General features: G+C 51.2%; 1 protein-coding gene across 1 annotated transcript in view; it reads right to left on the reverse strand.

The window, feature by feature from the left end:
• PPP2R2C (protein phosphatase 2, regulatory subunit B, gamma) overlaps positions 1–19,011 on the reverse strand; it is a 109,882-nt gene extending 90,871 nt beyond the window's left edge. Inside the window, exon 1 of the mRNA XM_006877310.1 lies at positions 18,873–19,011. Within this exon, the coding sequence (XP_006877372.1) occupies positions 18,873–18,942 (70 nt within the window). The 5' untranslated portion in view covers positions 18,943–19,011. The remainder of the gene's footprint in view (positions 1–18,872) is intronic.
• Positions 19,012–19,017: the final 6 nt, after the last annotated feature.

Raw genomic sequence — 19,017 nt, forward strand, 5'->3', positions numbered from 1 at the left:
ACTCACAGCCACACCCACACACTCACACCTGCACACACAATCACACACTGTAGGTATACTCACAGCCACACCCACACACTCACACCTGCACACACTATCACACACACACACAATCACACACTGTAGGTATACTCACAGCCACATCCACACACTCACACCTGAACACACAATCACACACTGTAGGTACACTCACACACGTGTACCTTTCGGGGTGACATGTGAGCGTCGCTGTAGGCAGGACACTGAGTGTTTGGGAAACATTCAGGACCAGGGACTGGTGATGGTTGAGCACACTGAACTGTTGCGGGTCGACCTCACGTTATCGAGCTTCCCAGACACTTGGAGATCCGTGACCCCATGTCTCCTACAGCTGGTGCTGAAGTTGTGTGCATGTGTCCCATGTTGGTTCCCTCACAAGATCTCACACTTGTTCATCACGTCATTGAGCACAGTACAGTGGGGACGTAACTTGTGTAGACACTGGGAACCCAAAAGCTGTGTGATTCACCTGACTGTGGACTCACTTCATTGGGTGGTCTGCAACATCTCCAAGGTACACCTGTACTTACAAATGCCGAAGATGGCCGGCTTTCGTTACATAGCTATTTTATCAAATTTAAAGCTCAAGTGTCCTTTTGTTGCGTTGTATTTTACCAAAATAAAAGTTCAAAATATACAGTGGCTGGGAACAGCTCTTGCTGGGACTTTAGAGCCCCCACTCCGCTGACTGGAGAGGGACCTCCACCCACATCTAGAAGACTGAGGGTGTGAGGGGCAGTGAGGCTGGACCAGCAGGACAGGCCCCTGGGTCCCCACAGCCTACTTTGGGACCAGCCCCGCCAGCCTCTCTCATGAGCACTGAGGGGCCGCCCACTCCCGTTTCCATGGGAATCCACTTAAAATAACCAGGAGAGCTGCTCTCCGTGTGAAGGCAGAGTTGGGATGATGGGGCTGTAGTGGAGGGTGGGGGCGACTCAGACCCCACGGCTTCACCACCCCCTCCCACCAGCAAAGCTACACCACGCCTGGCAAGATGGAGCCACAAGGGCATTTCCTAGGCAACCCGATTAAGTGGAGGTGACTGGAAATGACACCCTAAACCACAGCCACTGCCTTTCTTCCAGAAGGTTCTACACAAGCCTGGGCCACAGCTCTCCTGAAACAGCAGCGGCAGCGTGACTCTCACAGGCGTATCCTGTGCTCTGAATCACCTTCCGGCTCATGTGACATGGGGTCTGCAGCCTCTACAACCACCTCCCTCAGTGTCCCCTTCGGAAAACACTGCATGGTCAAGACTCGAGGTTCCAGTCCAGTGAACAAGACCCAGGTGCTGAGCTCTCCCTTCCTGTTTCCAGAAGAATTCTGAACAAAGGTGCAATGGCCTGTCCATCCCCACCTGGGACGTGCCCCTCTCGTGACCCTGAGGACAGGCTGGAGCACCGGACCCGGGGTGTGCAGATCCTTCACGTGCCCAGCTCCCTCTCCTGACCACACCCCACTGCCCCTCAATCATCACACTGAGGGGCTGCACAGAGAAGGTGGGCTGGTACCTCCATTCACAGCTGCCCTCCTCAGGGACCAGACTCTCAGCTGGGGTCTGTCAGCACGGAAGGGCCCCCGCTCACTCAGTGAATGTGTCCCCACGAGTGGTCACTATCTGCAGGCCAGCATGCAGGGAGAAAATCAATGCTCGAAGCATCTCCCACAGCCCTGGTGAGCACCAGGCATGATCGGGGAGACACAGCATCAGACATGCTCATGACTTCCCTGTCCCCACCACCCTTGTGGTGAGGCCAAGCTCACTGCACCTCAGCATCTGTGCCTGACTATCCACCGACAAGAAAAGGAGCCACCGGCCAGGGTCCCCAAGTGGTGCTGACCCCAGCGTCCACTTGCTCGGAGCAAGGGAAGCGACTCCTGAGGACCTGCTCATCAGGTGAGCCAGCAATGACCCAAGGGGGCGGAAAGTAGTGCGTCGATTGCCCTCCCAGCCTAGGACATGGGCCCCCGGGGCAGCCGCGGCCCCAGAGGTCTGAGAAGGAAAAGCTGTGTGTGCACTGAGGCAGAAGGTGCCAGCCCGGGCCAGACAGCAGATCTGGGAGTCCACAGTCTCACCCTCTGGGTCAATGCCAACTCCCAGTGAGCCTGTAAAACAGATTAGGGGAGAGTTGCTTCTTCTTCAAGACCATAAATCTTGTTGGGATTCACTAGAGGAAGATCAAGAAATTGGATAAAGGAAGCAAGTGTCAACTGCTACAATTTGATACAATCTTTTTCTGATCTTTTCTGATGGAAGTAGTAGCTCAAAGTACCAACTGAGAGGGAAGGAGTCTTCACATCAAGGATCAAGCCTGTCTCCTCTGTACACAGGGTTGATAGTGACAGGCAACTTAGACATTGGTTACCTAAAATGGGGGGAGGGGCTATAAAGGCACAAAGTGACTGGCTTACAAGTTTTCAAAGTGTGCGAGGAAATATAGAATTCCCACTGAATCGTTTCCATTTTTTTATCTAAATGGATATGGTGAAAGGAGATGGGAGTGAAAGGAGATGGGGGTAGGATTCTTTTGATTTAATAGTGAGTGGTGTGGCGCTGTGGGTTAATGCACTGGACTGCAAAGTCGGTTTGAACTGCAAGGTTGGCAGTTCAAGTTCACCAGCTGCTCCTTGGAAACCCTATACAAGGTCGCTATGGGTCGGAACCAACTAGATGGCACTTAACAACAACAATAACAATTATTATCATGAGTCCTGGTGTGACACTGTGGGTTAATGCACTGAACAGCAAAGCCATTTGAACTTCAAGGTCGGTGGTTCAAGCTTACCAGCTGCTCCTTGGAAACCCTATACAGGGTCACTATGAGTCAGAACTGACTCGACAGCAATTAACAACAACAAATCATTATCATGACTAATGGCAATTATCACAATTATAAAATTAGAAGTTCTGTAATAAAGGGGGGGAGAGTTTAATCTTACATTCCAGAAACAGAGGAGGACCCTACGACCATCAAGGGAGAAGAGCATGAGCTGAATGTGGGATCCTAACCAGAGAAGCAACAACACAAGAGATGGAGACAGAGATGAGGACATGGAGAGAGGGAACAGCTCAGGACTCTAGACTCACGGAAAGAGAAAGGCTGTGTCCTGGTGAGCAGGGGGCAGGCTTACAGAATGTGCTCTTTGGTTGTTTAAACAACTGTCTATTCCTGCATATTTTTGTGTACATCAAAAAGGGGGACTGTAATCATTACAATGAAATAAGATGCGATTGGTCGAGTACAAAACTGATGTTCTGCCGTGTAGACAATCACTCAATGCACAGTAAAAGCTTTAAAAAGAAAGAAAGAAATCCCTTTTTTAAAAAATCTTTCTGGGAGCAGAAAGCCTCAAGTTTCCCCACAAAGCATCTGGTAGGTTTGAACCACTGACCTTGCAGATAGCAGTCCAACACCTAAGCCACAGTGCCACCAGGGTTCCTTGCAGCAGGGGACAAGTACCACAATTTAACAGCATTCATCACAATGACAATGCACCGCAGCTGAAACTCAGCTACATCACCAGGTGTCACAGGATGGGAGCCTGTGGTTTACAGCAGCGTTGGAATCAGAACAGACCTGGACATGAACTAACTGGTCTACCCCCACCTCCCACCTGAGACTTGCACAGCTGAGCCCGCACCCACCGACCTTCACGCTGTGCCCTGCTGCACTCGAACTGCCACACAAACACACGGCCTTTATCTCCAATGGCCAGCCAAGCCCTGAATGGCTACAAAGCCAGGGTGGGGAACCTTATTCTGCCGGAATTCATAACATCATTAGTGGGCCATACAAAATTATCAACTGAAAAATTAGCCTGTTATATTTGGTGAGCCAAAATTATCAACTTAAAAAGTAGCCTGCTATATTTAGTCAGACAAAATTATCAACTTAAAAATTAGCCTGTTATATTTGGTCAGACAAAATTATCAACTTAAAGATTAGTCTCTTTGGTCAAACGTTTAATTAACTCAGCCCTAATGTGATCGCTGGAGTCCTGGTGTGGCGCTGTGGGTTAATGCGCCAGACTGTAAAGCTGTTTGAACTGCAAGATTGGCAGTTCAAGCTCACCAGCTGCTCCTTGAAAACCCTATACAGGATCACTATGGGTCAGAATTGACTCAACGGCACTTAACAACAACAATGTGATCGCTAAGGAGCTCTGGTAGTGTAGTGGTTACAAGTCAGGTTGCTAACCTCAAGGTCAGCAGTTCAAAACTACCAGCCGTTCTGCAGGAGAAAAATGAGGTTTTCTTCTCCCGTAAAGATTTACGGCCTCGGAAACCTGGTACAGGGTAGCTTTGAGTCAGAACCAACTCCACGGCACACCACCACCACCACTGTGATGGCTGGAACTGAGGTTGCCTTGGCAGGACCAGACTGACAATCTGACCCCCAAGTTCCTGCCCGAGCGCCCACGCTCCACGTTTGTGTCTCTGCTTCTCATTCCCACTTCTCCCCTGGAGGCCTGTCTGAGTGGCTCAGTGACTGAGTGGACATGGGACTGACTGTGGGCCCCAATGAATCAGGGTTGAAACTCAACCCAGCAATGACCCACGGGCAGGGCGCAGCTGTCCATACGGCAGGTCCGTCATCTGTGTGTGTGTGGGGGGGGGGGGGGGGGAGGTACAGGGTCAGCTCTACAAGGCCCCTGGGGTCAGGTCGGGCACATTGGCTGCCCTCCCTCTCAGCGCCCTCACTTCTCATCTGAAAATGGTCTCGTGGCCCTGGGCTCAGGGTGACCCAGTTCCTCAGCCGGTCCAGAGTAAGTCCAGTTCAGCTCAGGCCCTCTCAGAGCTCTGCCAATTGCTCAAAGCAAACGCCAGACGACTGCACAGTGGATTCCAGGCTGTCCGGCGCCCTACCAACTGTAGAGGCTGACCAAGGGGGCAGTTCAACAGACAGGGGCGCATCCAGCCTCCCCGTGAAACCCCACATCGAGGGGAAGCACGCAGGCCTGAGCTCCAGCCAGTCCGGAATTCAGATTCTGCCCGCCCACTGACCACAGGTGACCAGATGGGACACTTTATCAGGGCAGCTCAGACACACCCTCACTTCACACAACTCTATCGTCCCTGAACGTCCACGACTCCCAACTAACTCAGTCCAGCAGGGGCAATGACACTTGTCCCACCTCCCCCTCCAAGAATTCCAAGAGGGACACACCTGTGACTCACTAGAGACAAACAGATGGCCAGGAGAGGCCAAGTGCCCACCTGCCCTTCCTGGGCACTCAACCTTCTGCTGAACCAGTCTTACCAACACACCCACCTCAGTCCCCACGCTAGAGCAGCTGCTTCAGACCCACCAGCGCTCACAAGATGCCAGAACCCTGCAGAGACAGTGAAGCTGCGGCTCGGAGCCTGAGACTCGGTGTGTAGGTCGGGCAGTGATCGATCGTAGCTGATGTCAGAGCGACTGGGACACACCATCGCTCGACCTGGGGTCACTTCTGACATAGGGAAGCCAGGTGTCCATCTCCTTCCAGAGGGACACCATCCTCCAACAAAGCCCTCCCAGGTTGTCCTGGGTCTCCCCACACCTGCCAACGCCCCAACTCTGCCCCTACCTCCTGCTCACCTGCCCCCCATGCTGCATGAGGTTCTGAGGCCATGCCCCACGGCCCTGTTCTCCCCACACCCCCCACTGCCCTCCACAGGGGATGACAACATGGAGAAACAGGAGCATGTTACAGGGGTGCTGGTGGGCTGGATTCCCCAGCAGCAAACTTCCTGCCCAGCCAGCACCTGTCTCTGTGGAGACCTGTGTGTTGCTAGGAGGCTGAGCAGGTCTGAGCAGAGCTTTGAGACTAAGAAGGACTAGGAAGAAAAGGCTGGTAATCAACTTCCGACTATCAGCCTGTGAGGTCCCAATGAGCTGCCGCATGTGGGAATGGTGCGGAAGTTGGTCATAAGCCAGAACTCACTGCACACAGCTAACAACAATCGAGTTCTTGACAAGATATAAGACGGCTGTCATTGTTTTGGCTGTGAAGTCCAACTCCTAGACCCCCTGTTTCTGAGGCTTGAATTCTTTGCTGGAGTCAGCAGGAGACAGGGCTAAGTCCACACAGCTAATGAGCAAGTTCTTTATAAGGCACATACCGTTGTTGTTGTTGTTGTTAGGTGCCATCGAGTCAGTACTGACTCATAGTGACCCTATGCACAACAGAATGAAACAGTGCCCGGTCCTGAGCCAACCTCACAATTATTGCCACGTTTGAGCCCACTGATGCTGCCACTTTGCCAATCCATCTCGCTGAGGGTCTTCCTCTTCTTCTCTGACCCTCCACCTAACCAAACATGATGTCCTTCTGCAGTGACTGGTCCCTCCTGACAATATGTCCAAAGTAGGAGAGATGAAGTTTGGCCCTCCTGGCCTCCAGTACTTCTTGCAACATTCACAGGAAGCAAAGGTGGGCAGAAACAGGACAAAATGGGAACACTATGTCTTGGGGTAGGTTTTTTCCTTTTTTTCTTACTTTCTGCTATTTACATGTTTCGGTGATGGAAATGCATTACTTTTAAAAATAAACTCTGGTATGAAAGCAAATGTTGTTGGTTGATGATGCATAGAGGGGATTGTAATCATTGTAATGAAACGAAATACACTAGGATGAATGTAAAGCTGATGTTCTCCCATGTAAACTATCACTCAATTCACAATAAAAACTTAAAAATAATAATAAATCAAGGATTTATTATTCTGAAGTGCCCAGCATAGCACCCAGCGACGTCGGGCAATCGGGCACACCTCAGGAAGACGGATGATACTTTTACAAGTTCAGTAAAGAGCCTGGTGTCTCCTTGGAGCTATGAAATGTTCAGGGTTGTTTCTGGCACCCTGGAAGCTGGGATGGGAACCACGTTGCTTTGCCCTGACTCCTCTGGCCAGTTCTGAGGTGGATGGTTCGGGCAGCGCCCTAGAAACACAGCAGAAAGTGGCTTGAGCACTGAGCCCGGCTGCCCAGGGATGTGCAGAGAGGAGTCTACGTTACTTATCCACTGGAGCTGTCGGCTTGTGTACGAGGAAACCGGCTGTGTCCCATGGTCACTGCAGCCTGGGCCAGGGTGGACACCACCCCCAGAAGGAATGTACTGGTCCTCAATTCTGCAGTGCAAGCTGAAGCCTGCCGAGGTGACCTCAGTGATTGTGCATCTCCCGGGGCCACCTCCCGGGTGCTTCTACAGAGAAGGGGGCATGCTCTCATGGCTCTGGAGACTGGGTGTCCCCGGTCAGTGTGAGGGCTCTGATGGACGATCCCCCTTGTCTCTCCCTACCTCGGGAGTCCTGGGTAATCCACATTTCAAATTCCCAGTGTGTGGCTTTGTGTCTGTCCTCTTAAAATTCACCATCAGGAGCCATGAGATCCAGCAGCCACACTGTGGTCTCATCCAGCTCCACAAACAACATCCTCCAAGAAAGATGCTGCCTCCAAACAGGGCCACACCCACAGGCATCGGGGCTGAGTCCCAATCCTGACTCACAGTGACCCCATGGTGGTGGTTATGTGCCGTGGAGTCAGTTCCGACTCACAGTGACCCTGCACAGGGTTTCCAAGGCTGTAAATCTTTATCGGAGCAGAACTCCTCATCTTTCTCCCGTGGAACTGCTGGTAGTTTCAAACTGCTGACCCTGAGGTTCGCAGCCCAATTCGTAACCACCCCATAGGACAGAGCAAGAGTGCCCCATGGGGTTTCCGAGGCTGTAAATCTTTATGGGAGCAGACTGCTCATCATCATTCTCCTGAGGAGCAGCTGGTGGATTTGAACCACAGTCCTATCAGTTAGCAGTCTGGTGCTTAACCTGAAGTGCCACCAGGGCTCCAAATATTTATTTAGCGTGTTGTGATCTAAGAATCGATTTGACAGCAAGTAACAACATGACGAAATGAAGACGTGAGACGTGCTGAGAACTGACGGCGTCGGTCCCTGTAAAACCCACATCAGGAGAGTGTGAGCAGGTCCTGTCTTCAGGCCACGTAGCATCCAATATGAGCCAGCACCTCTCTGCCCTGGCCAAGGTCACAGGCCCTTCGATGGTTGCCAGCCTCTATCCTTCCAGTCCTCTGGACATTAACATCTCTTGGTAAGTTCTCCCTGGCCGAGTATCACCCCCACACACACACTCCCAGTAGCTCTCCTGAACTGTCACTCACACTCTGACAGACCAGGGGGGCCTCATACGCACACACACACACACACACACACACACACTGTCAGCAGCCTAAACCCTAACCCTAACCCAACCATCATCAACTCAATGCCAAGTTAAAGCGCCCCTACACGCCGTATGACAGAGGAGAACTGTGCCCCAAATGATTTTCGGTGGCTGGTGTTTCAGAAGATCCGCCTCCAACTTTCTGGTGCACGTCAAACCTATTAACTTTTAGGATGATCCTGAGTGTCCATGCAAAAATAATGTTCATTTAACTACGACGCATAAAATAACAACAGACAAGAAAACTATGGCTACTGCTTAAACCAAGTGGGGACCAGGTCTGACTTTTCCTGACTTCACAAGGAGAAAAGAGAATCAAATTCAAAACCAACCCAAGGCCGGCTATGAAGCAAAGGTCAGACATGCTTCTGCCTACAACCTTGTTTACCTTAATCTGACACCAACCACGTCTCCACAACACTCTCTGCTGCACATCTGGGTCCCATCATCCATTGCAATGTTGTTGTTGTTGTTGTTGTTAGGTGCCATCGAGTTGGTACTGACTCATAGCTAGCCTATCCACAACAGAACACAACGCTGCCTGGGTCTGGGCCAACCTCACAGTCGCTGCTACGCCTGAGTCCATCGCTGCCACCACTGTGCCAATCCATCTCGTTGGGCACTCTTCCTCTTTTACTCCAATCCTCCACTTTATCAAACATGATAGCCTTCTCCAGTGACCAGTCCCCCCTGATAATATGTCCTCCTGGCCTCCAAGGAGCACTCTGGCTGCACTTCTTCCAAAACAGATTTGTTTGATCTTTTGGCAGCCCATGGCACTTTCAGTATTCTCCTCCAACACCATAACTCAAAAGCATCAATTCTTCTATAGTCTTCCTTATTCACTGTCCAGCTTTCACATCCATATGAGGTTATTGAAAATACCATGGCTTGGGTCAGGCGCACCTTAGTCCTCAGGCTGACATCTTAGCTCTTCAACATTTTAACAAGGTTTTGTGCAGAAGATTTGCCTTTGATTTCTTGACTGCTGATTCCATAAGTGTTGATGGTTGATCCAAGTAAAATGAAGTAAGTCTTTGACAACTTCAATCTTTTCTCCATTGATATGGATGCTGTTTATCGGTTCAGTGCTGAAGTATTTTGTTTTCTTTACATTGAGATGCATACTTATTCACTCTGTATGCTGAGCAAATAATCCGAGAAATTAGATTACGTGAAAAAGTACATGGCATCAGGATTGGAGGAAGACTCATTAACAACCTGTGATATGCAGATGATACAACCTTGCTTGCTGAAAGTGAAGAGGACTTAAAACTCTTACTGATGAAGATCAAAGAGCACAGCCGTAAAGAAAACAAAAATCCACTGTAATGGCCACACAGAACTCTTAACAATATTCATTATTATGGGGTTTATTAGGGAAGTGACCAGGGTACAATTCAGGATCAAAACCAACTGAGGACGCAGTATTCTCCTGTCAGGAAGGCCCCTCGTTGGCCAGACTGTGGGCACGCCTCACTCTTGTCTTCTGCCTCTCAGCCATGTGGCCCCTTGGCCTCACCCTCTGTCCATAGACCTGGAGTCCACAGTTGTTCTGTCCCTCCATGCCACGGCCTCTGCCATTATCGGCTTTCTAGGTGGGGATCTCACACTCCACTTGTGCTCTTCCTTCTGGATGGTCTTGGGATCTTCCATCCTGCTTCTGAGATGCCTCCTTTCAAACCTAGCCGGAGGGCAAAGCTAACCAATCCCAGCCTTAGAGTCCTGGCTACCTGATTTGCATGGCCCCACCCAGTCACTTGGTAGGAATCAAGACTTTAGATAAAAAAGGCATTTCAAATAAACCCAAGGTACCGCAGCTATAAATACTACGGAATTTTGTTGTTGTTAGATGCCATTGAATTGGTACCTGACTCATAGTCAGGCCGTGAATGTTTTGGGAGCAGAAAGCCTCATTTTCCCCCTCCAAGAAGCTGGTGGGCTCAAACCACCGACTTGTGATTAATAGTCCAGTGCTTATCCTACAGAGCTACCAGGATTTAGAAGACGCTAAGTCATTGTGGCGCTGTGGGTTAAGTGCTGGACTGCAAAGTCGTTTGAACCACAAGGTCGGTGGTTCAAGTTCACCAGCCGCTCCTCAGAAACCCTATACAGGGTCGCTGTGGGTTGAAACTGACTCAACAGTACTTAACAATGACAACTCATTAAGGAGCTCTGGTAGAGTAGGGGTTACAAGTTGGGCTGCTAACCTCAAGGTCAAGTTTGAAGTTACCAACCGTTCTGCAGGAGAAAGATGAGGCTTTGTGCTCCCCTGAAGATTTACAGCCTCGAAAACCATGTACAGGATTGCTATGAGTTGGAACCAACTCCACGGCACATAACAACAACAACTCATTCAAAGACAACTATTTGAATAACCAATTAGAAGAGATCTATATTCATGCCCATTCCAAAGAGAGGTGACCCAAAGGAATATGGAAATCATCAAAGAGTATCATTAACATCACACGCAACTGAAAGTTTGCTGAAGATAATTCAGAAGCATTTGCAGCAATACACTGACAGGAAGCTGCAAGAAATTCAAGCCGGATTCAGAAGAGGCCATGGAACAAGGGATATCATTGCAATGTCAGATGGAACTTGGCTGAAAGCAGAGAATACCAAAAAGATGTTTGCCTGTGATTTACTGACTATGCAAAGGCTTTCGACTGTGTGGCTCATGACAAGCTATGATGGACAACATTGTGAAGAATGAGTATTCTGGAACACTTAATTGTGGTCACATACAGACCACAAGGTTGGTGGTTCAAGTTCACCATCCATTCCTTGGAAACCTACACAGAGTCGCTATGAGTCAGAGCCACCTCATCAGCACTTAACAACAACATAGACCAAGAGGCAATTATTAGAACAGAACAAGGGAATACGGAATGGTTTTAAATCAGGAATGGTGTGTGCCAGGATTATATTCTTTCACCACGCTTACTCAATCCGGATGGTGAGCAAATAATCCAAGAAGCTGGATTCTATGAAGAGGACCACAGCATCAAAGGTGGAGGAAGATTCGGTAACAAGTGATAAGCATATGATACAACCTTGCTTGCTGGAAGCAAACAGGACTTAAAATACTTCCTGATGAAGATATAAACACCACAGCCTTCACAGTATGGATTGCACCTCAATGTAAAGGAAACATTAAACCTCACAACTGTATCAATAAATAACATCATGATAAATGGAGAAAAGATTGAAGTCACAGACTTCGTTTTACTTGGATCCACAATCAACACAGCAGTAGTCAAGAAATCAAAAAACCTACTGCCCAAGACGTCATTAAAGTGTTGAAGAGCAAAGATGTCAGCTTGAGGAGTAAGGTGCACCTGACCCAAGCCATGGTATTTTCAGTAACCTCATATGGATGCGAAAGCTGGACAGTGAATAAGGAAGACCGTGAGAAGAATCAAAGCATTTGAATCATGGACTTCAGAAAATCAAGTTCTAGATGAGACCGGTCAGGGGCTGAGGGCTGGAAGATTCAGCAGCCAGCAGGGGAGAACCTCCGATACTGCAACACTCTAACCCCGCCCATTAGGGGAAAACTGTCCAATGAGTGGCAAGCTCTCACCGCCTCCACCAATCATGAATCCTAGGAGGTGGGAAGCGGGGGCCAGCAAGTCCACCCTATATGGTTGGTGTCTAGCTCCTTGTGGGGCTGGGCATAAAGCAAACGAGGGTCCCTTGTTTAAAGAGGTGACGTCACCAGAGATACTGAAAATTCCCACGTCTTCCCTGATTTATCCTAGCGTTTCTCATAGTTACCGAATGTCGTTCTAAATGAAGATCATGGTGGGTGGTGGCTAATGCCGGGTGTCGTCTTGGCAGAGGGTGAACTAGCTGTGTTTCCACACGCCATACACGTCATCACCTGTACGGCATGGTCTGAGGTGATGCGCCAATCATCTGAAAGGGCTGTTCACAGAGTACAAGTGCTAATAGGTCGTGTGACCTCTGCTTCCAGGACCATAAACCTACACAAGTCTCCAGTTACCACCTGACCTACAGATTTGGAATCTTCTAGACCCCGCAACTGTGTGAGGCATTTCTGTGAAGTGAGTCTCTCTACTTCATATAACACAGGTAGGTCTAGATACCACAGGATGGCTTCTCCAGGGAACCCACACCAACACACACGGTCAACACAAGAGTCCTACAGTGAGCTCAACTCTACCAGAGACCATGAAGATGATGCATATGGTCACCACAAGGCTTGGGCAACGTAATTTGTTGTTATTAAGTGCTGTCGAGGCGATTCCGACTTGCAACGGCCTCGTAGAGCGTCACCAAGGCTGTAACTATATATGGAAACAGAAAGTCTCCCCTTTCTCCTGACTAGTGCCTGGTAGATTTGAACTGCTGACCTTCCGGTGAGCAGTCCAGCTTGTAATCCACTAGGCTACCAGAGCTTCCTCCTTACCATCCCAGGAGGATGACACCAGATGCATGGCGCTGAGAATCACAGTCCAGGCAAACTGGCACATATTAGGGGGGTGGGGCATGATCCACTCCATGAGACAGTGAGGTGCTTGCTCAGGGTGTCCCACACGTTGTGCCCTCATGTCCCCTCAGACTCACTCACCCAGCACACGTCCAAAGAGGGAAGTACTGAGAATTTCAAGATGGCAGCAGCAGAGCATGAAACCAGCACAGGACCCTCTGAGGGTGGCGTCCAGGGAGACCCTGTGGGTGACACGCCATGAAGCTGACCCTGTAACAAAGCAATGAACCTGCTTTTCATCTCATCAATCTGAAAAGCAGCCTTCAAATGCCTTTGTATAGAGGGAGAAGGTGGGGGTTGGTGGTGATGTGCCGTGGAGTCAGTTCCAACTCATAGCAACCCTGTACCAGCTTTCCAAGGCTGTAATTCTTCACCCGCAGAACAGCTGGTAGTTTCGAATTGCTGACCCTGAAGTTAGCGGCCCGATTCGTAACCACTACGCTACCAGAGCTCCTTAGAGGGAGATGGCAGCTCTGGTTAAACGCAGACACGGGCTTCATGGGGGGAAAGGCTGAACAAGACAAGGAAGAGCAGGTGCATGGAGCTCGGGGCATTGTCAGGGCAGGGACACCACTGTGCATGGTGGACACGGGGCTGGACACAGAGTTGTTGTTGCTAAGTGCCGTCCAGTCGATTCCGACTCATAGCCATCCAGTATAGGGTTTCCAAGGAGAAGCTGGTGGATTTGAACTGCTGACCTTGTGGTTCATAGCCTCATGCGGATCCCACAGTGCCACACCAGGGAGTGCACTTGGTGGGTGACAACTTCAACTTCGTTCATCAGCTAGGACAAACAGACCCAGGAGACAGGAAGCAAGACGGGGAAATTGCGTGGGAACACTGTAATGTCTGCTGCATCTATATGTGATCCTAAAACTACACTTGGAGGAGAATATTAACAGGACCGTGGCCTGCCAAGGAGTCCTGGGGTGCTGGCACTGTAGGATAAGCACTAGACTGCACAGTAGGTTTGAACCGCAAGGTAGGCGGTTTGAACTCACCAGCTGCTCCCCACAAACCCTATAAAGGGTGGCTGTCAGTCAAAACTGACTCGAGGGCACCTAACAACACCATGGACAAACAGACCTGTGTTGGAGAAGTGCAGCCAGAGTGCTCCTCGGAAGCCAAGACAGCTGGACTTCGTCTCTCTTACTTCAGGCCTAGATGCAGCAGTGAAGGTCTCAAGTGTAGCCATGATTGTGAGGTTGGCACAGGACTGGACAGTGTTTCATTCTGATGTGCAGAGGGTCATTATGAGTCGGTACCAACTCGACAGCACCTCACAACAACCACAAGAAAACTGCTCTCAAAATGCCTATTTTTTCAAAAGAACCCTCGTGGCCCAATTTTCAGCCACGTAGTAGATAGGTATATAGGGGAACAACAGCATTAATAAGGTGTGCACATACCTTACTAACCAAAAAGGTAACCAACATTAACCTAAGGACGAGGTTGAGAGGGTCTGGGAAGGAGGGTGAGATAGAACCAGGAACCCCAGGGAGGAAGCGGGACGACGGGTGTCGCAGGGAAGGGATTGCGATCATTGAGACGAAACAAAGTGTGTGGTGTGTTTAATGTAAAGCTGATGATCTGTTCTGTAAACCTTCACTCAATTCAGAATTAAAAAGTTAAAAAAAAAAAAAAACAAAAACTGGAAGGAAACAAGGCAGTTAGCTGCTATTCCCTCGTGGTGGACTGGACATGTTCCGCTCGGTGCTCCCTCCATCTGACCATCACCCCTCGGTGTCTCAGCCAAGCCGCCCTCAGAGCCTGGAACACCGTCCATGAACACACTCCCTCAGCTCTGCCAGCTTCCAGTATGAAAACCACACACTGTAGCTAGTGGAGACATTCAGGAGATGAGACGGAAAATCTTATTAGAACTTGATTTCCATCTCACAAAAGAAAACCGGAAGCCCAGCTCTGTAAGGCTGATTAAAAATAAATGAATCAAATACATAAATCCAGCCATCCAGCCATGAGAGCATGCTTCCAGGGCCAGAGCTGGACTGAACCAAGCCCAGGGAGGACTGTGGTCTGTGTGTCCTTCCCTCTCCTCAAAATGGAGACCACATGGGTCATGAAGCCCAAGCATAGTACGATGAAAAGCAGTCTCTCAAATGGATCCACAAGGAGCTCAGAGTCTGAGAGACCAACATCCGAAGTTTCAAACATCTAAGGCAGCTGCCCTCCCCCTGCACAGGCTGGACTTCTAAGGGCTGTTGTTCAACTCACAGCGACCCGATGTACGGCAGAGCAAACCACTGCCCGATCCTGTACCATCCTCACTATTGCTATGTTTGAGCCCACTTTGCTGCCCTTGTGCTAATCCATCTTGTTGGGGTCTCCCTCTGTTTCTCTGACCCTCCACTTTATCAAGCATGATGTCTGTCTCCAGGGACTGGTCCCTCCTGATAACACGTGTGACGTAGAAGAGATGAAGTTTTCTCATCCTGGTTTCTAAGCAGCATTCTGGCTGCACATCTTCCAATAAACTGAGAACTACTCTAGCTCTAACCCCTAAAAAATGTGCATGATTATTCATAGACACTCTTCATTAATCCAATGGTGGTCCCGGCCAAGGTTCTGGGTGTTGGGGTCATTTTGATCTCAACCACTAACTGAGTTATTTAGTATTTGGCGAAGGGGTTAAACACTTGGCTGCTAACCAAAAGGTTGGTGGTTTGAACCCACCCAGCAGCTCCATAGAAGAAAGGCCTGGTGATCACTTCCATAAAGATTGCAGCCAGGAGCTCCCTGTGGAGCAGAACTCTACTCCAACACAGCACCAAGTGGCAGTAGATATGGTTTTATGGTGCGTCAAACCCTGAGCCACATAGAGCAATTGTGGGGCCACACAGGACTGGGTGGTGTTTTGTTCTGTTGTACATTGGGCCTACGGCACTTAGCAACAAGTCCTGGGTGGGTACAAGCTTGTGTACCAGAGTCACCTCATGCCATGAGTTTACAAAAACTGAGCATGTTCCTTCATGAGGCCAGGTGGGGAGTTCACAGAGAAGATAAGACCACATCAGCTCTTCACACATCGTTCACGTCCAGCGACCGAGGCAACTACCTGGAGAAGAGCAGGCTTACAGACACCAGGTAACCCCAGAATCCACCCCAGATGTAGGATCTAGGAGCAGAAGGACCTCAACTTGGTGAAATAAGGAATAAACAAAGGTTCCTGCGGCAGAGAGCAAACGAGCTCCTCTGGTGAATAACTAACAAAGCCCCAAGTTTTCTCATGGTGTTGAGGATTTTATAAGAGGAGATTCAGTGATTCAATGGAGTTCTCCCAAGCCAAGACCACATCTGACCTGAGACTTGGAGGAAGAGAGGGAGTCAGCTGGTAAGAGCAGGGAGGGAGTTCCGAGTGGAGGAAACAGTGCCAAAAGCCTGAGTGGGGAGGGTAAGCTTTTCAGGTGTGTTTGGTGAGTGAGTGTGGCCCATCCACCAGGTGAAACAGGAGTGTGGGCACCTGGTTCTACCGCAGTGCAAGACTCCAGTTTCCAGCCGTGCCGTAACAGTGCCACTCATCAGTCACCCAGCAGGCCACACTTGTGCTTTCTGCAGGACTAAGCACCAACCAGGACAAGGTCGGCGGTTCAAATCCACCAACTTATCCTCAGAAACCCTAGACAGAGTAACTATGAGTCGGAACTGACTCAACGGCACTTCACAATAACAAGAAGTGACTATTGGGGTCCTGGTGTGGCGCTGCAGGATAAGCAGTAGACTGCTAATCACAAGGTTGGGGGTTCAAACCCACCAGCCGCTCTTCAAAAACCCTAGACAGGGTCGCTATGAGTCCGAGCCAACTCGGCGGCACTTAACAACCACAAGTGCCATCCACACCAGCCACCCTACAAGACAGCTCTTTATTATCTCCCCTGAACAAAGGGACCCCAGAGAGCATAGGGGTGGCTGCTAACCATGAGGCTCCGGAGAAAGATGAACCCTGAGCAGTTCCAATCTGGGTCATTATGAGTCAAAATCAACTCACCAGCACTGGGTTCAAAGGAAGAAAGCGAAGCTCAGAATGGGCTAGCAAGCTGCCCAGGGCTGCACAGCACGTTATAACACAAGTCTTTGTGTAAGACCAGTGCAGCCAGCAGGCAGACTTGTGGTAAGTATTGTTGTTGTTGTTATGTGCCGTCGAGTCGGTTCTGACCCTGTACAGGGTTTCTGAGGCTGTAAATCTTTACAGGAGCAGAAAGCCTCATCTTTCTCCCGCGGAGCAACTGGGAGTTTTGAACTGCTGACTTTGCGACTCACAGCCCGATTTGTAATCACTGGTAACATTTCTAATTCTAGCAACTATTGGTTCTCTGTCCTCCCTGAGAGCAGGGACCTCTGACCTTGCTCCCCAGCTCTGTCCCTCACAGCACTGGCCTCAGATTCTCCCTCTGTAAAATGGGAGTAAGGGGAAGGAGATCGCCCAGTAACAACACACACTCCTTCCCACCATCTCACCCCAGTGCCACTGAACACCCCCCCAAAGAACCACTCACGTCTATTTCATAGGGGTGGGGGGTCATGGAGAAAAGGGGTTCCCAACCAGGCAGAATACAGGCTGCACCAAAGCAGGGCCTCTGGCCAGTCCCCAGCTAGCACGGGGAGGACAGGACTGCTCAGGAAGTATGTGTTGAGGGAATGCAAGCCCCTGGCTAGGACGGGGTGAATTTTTAAAGAAAACTGGGTAAGAGGTGGGGGAAAAGATCAAACGTTAGTAAATGTGCACTGTGGGTCACGCACTAGGGGTTCAGTCTGGACCTTCCAGGTGCCCTGGGCTGTGTCCCCACAGCACAGGATCCGGGCAGCGGGGAGGAGCTGAGCAGACTTGCCAAGACGCCCCTGCCCAAAGCCAAGTCCTGGGACACCTGCCAGCAGCGCCGCAGCCCCTCACCCTCAGCCTCTCTGGAGGACTTACGTTGAGGGAGGACACGGAGCTAGGACAGAGCCCTAGTCGCAGCCCCGACCCCGCCCAAGCCCTTCGGGAAGCGTGACTCAGCGGTTCTCCCGCGGACGCGAGGCTGCTCTGCATCCTCTGCCAGGTGGACACCAGACCCCACCCCGGTCACCGCCGCTACCGTCCCGGCAGGAGCGGCTGCCGCCCCCGCACGCTCCCCGCCCGGCTGGGCCTCATTTTCGGCGAAGCCAGCGTGGGGTGGTGGACACGACCCCGTGATCCGATCACCTCTCAGGCCCACCTTGCCCCCAGACACAGGCTCCTCCGCCGCCGCCCGCGCTGGACACGATGTCCAAGGGACTAGATGGCTCCGTGCCCCCGCCAACCAGAACACCCACCGGGCTCCCTGCTAAAACCTCAGGGAGATGGGTCCGCAGAATAAGGCCAGAGACTGACTCCCCGCGCCTCCATCTCCTTCTCCTATCTCTCCAGGGAGCTGTCCCCCAACCCTGGGCAAGGTCAGCGCCCAGCGACCCTATTAGTTCCTGGCCTGTAACCAGGGCGCCAAGCCCAGGCCGCCACCTGCACGATGGAGGTGTGGGTTGAGCGGTTAGGCCCGTTTCGGGTGACCTGTCCCACTTTTCGGGCAATCGTGACAGTTTGGGGCCCTCTCCTCGGTTTAGGAATAAGTCACAGACATAACCCAGCCCCGAAACAGCCGCCTCCCTTCTAGGAGAGCGCACGCGACGGGTGAGCCCGGGAGGGTGGGCAGATGGATTTTTTCCTGGGTCCCTCTTCGTCTCCAGGGAGGGGCAGTCTGGAAAATTCTGCAGGCTCTGGGCAGCGTTGACATGCCAGGCCCAGGCTCGGTTTGCACAGACCCGCCCCGTGGCCGTTTTAAACACCACGGGCAGCTGGAAGGAGGGGGTGGGGGGGATGGCTCGGGTCCCTCTGGCCCCGGCGCAAGCCACCTCCCGCGGTGCCATCCGGAGGACGGCGCGGAGGAGGGGGCGCTGCCAGGCTCGCTCGCTTGCTCGCTCGCTCCCTCCCTCCCAACCGGGGTGGGTGGGTGGGGCGCGGGACAGACACACAGCGCGAGGTCCAAACCTTCAGAGGGCATCGGGTACGACTGCATCCCCACGCCGCGGGCGGCCGGAGGGGGTCGCAGACCCACGTACGTTACCTTCGGTCACATAGCTGTGGTCCCGCAGGAAGCCGTGGTTAATATTCCGCGCGTCCGTGTCCTCGCCCATTGAAGGCCGTGCCCGGTGCCCTGGGCATGCCCCGCCACTGCGCTCCGATGCAATCCACGAGGGTGGCGCCGGGCG

The sequence above is a fragment of the Chrysochloris asiatica genome, unplaced genomic scaffold, assembly GCF_000296735.1.
Source record: "Chrysochloris asiatica unplaced genomic scaffold, ChrAsi1.0 scaffold00472, whole genome shotgun sequence".
NCBI classification, from domain to species: Eukaryota; Metazoa; Chordata; class Mammalia; order Afrosoricida; family Chrysochloridae; genus Chrysochloris; species Chrysochloris asiatica.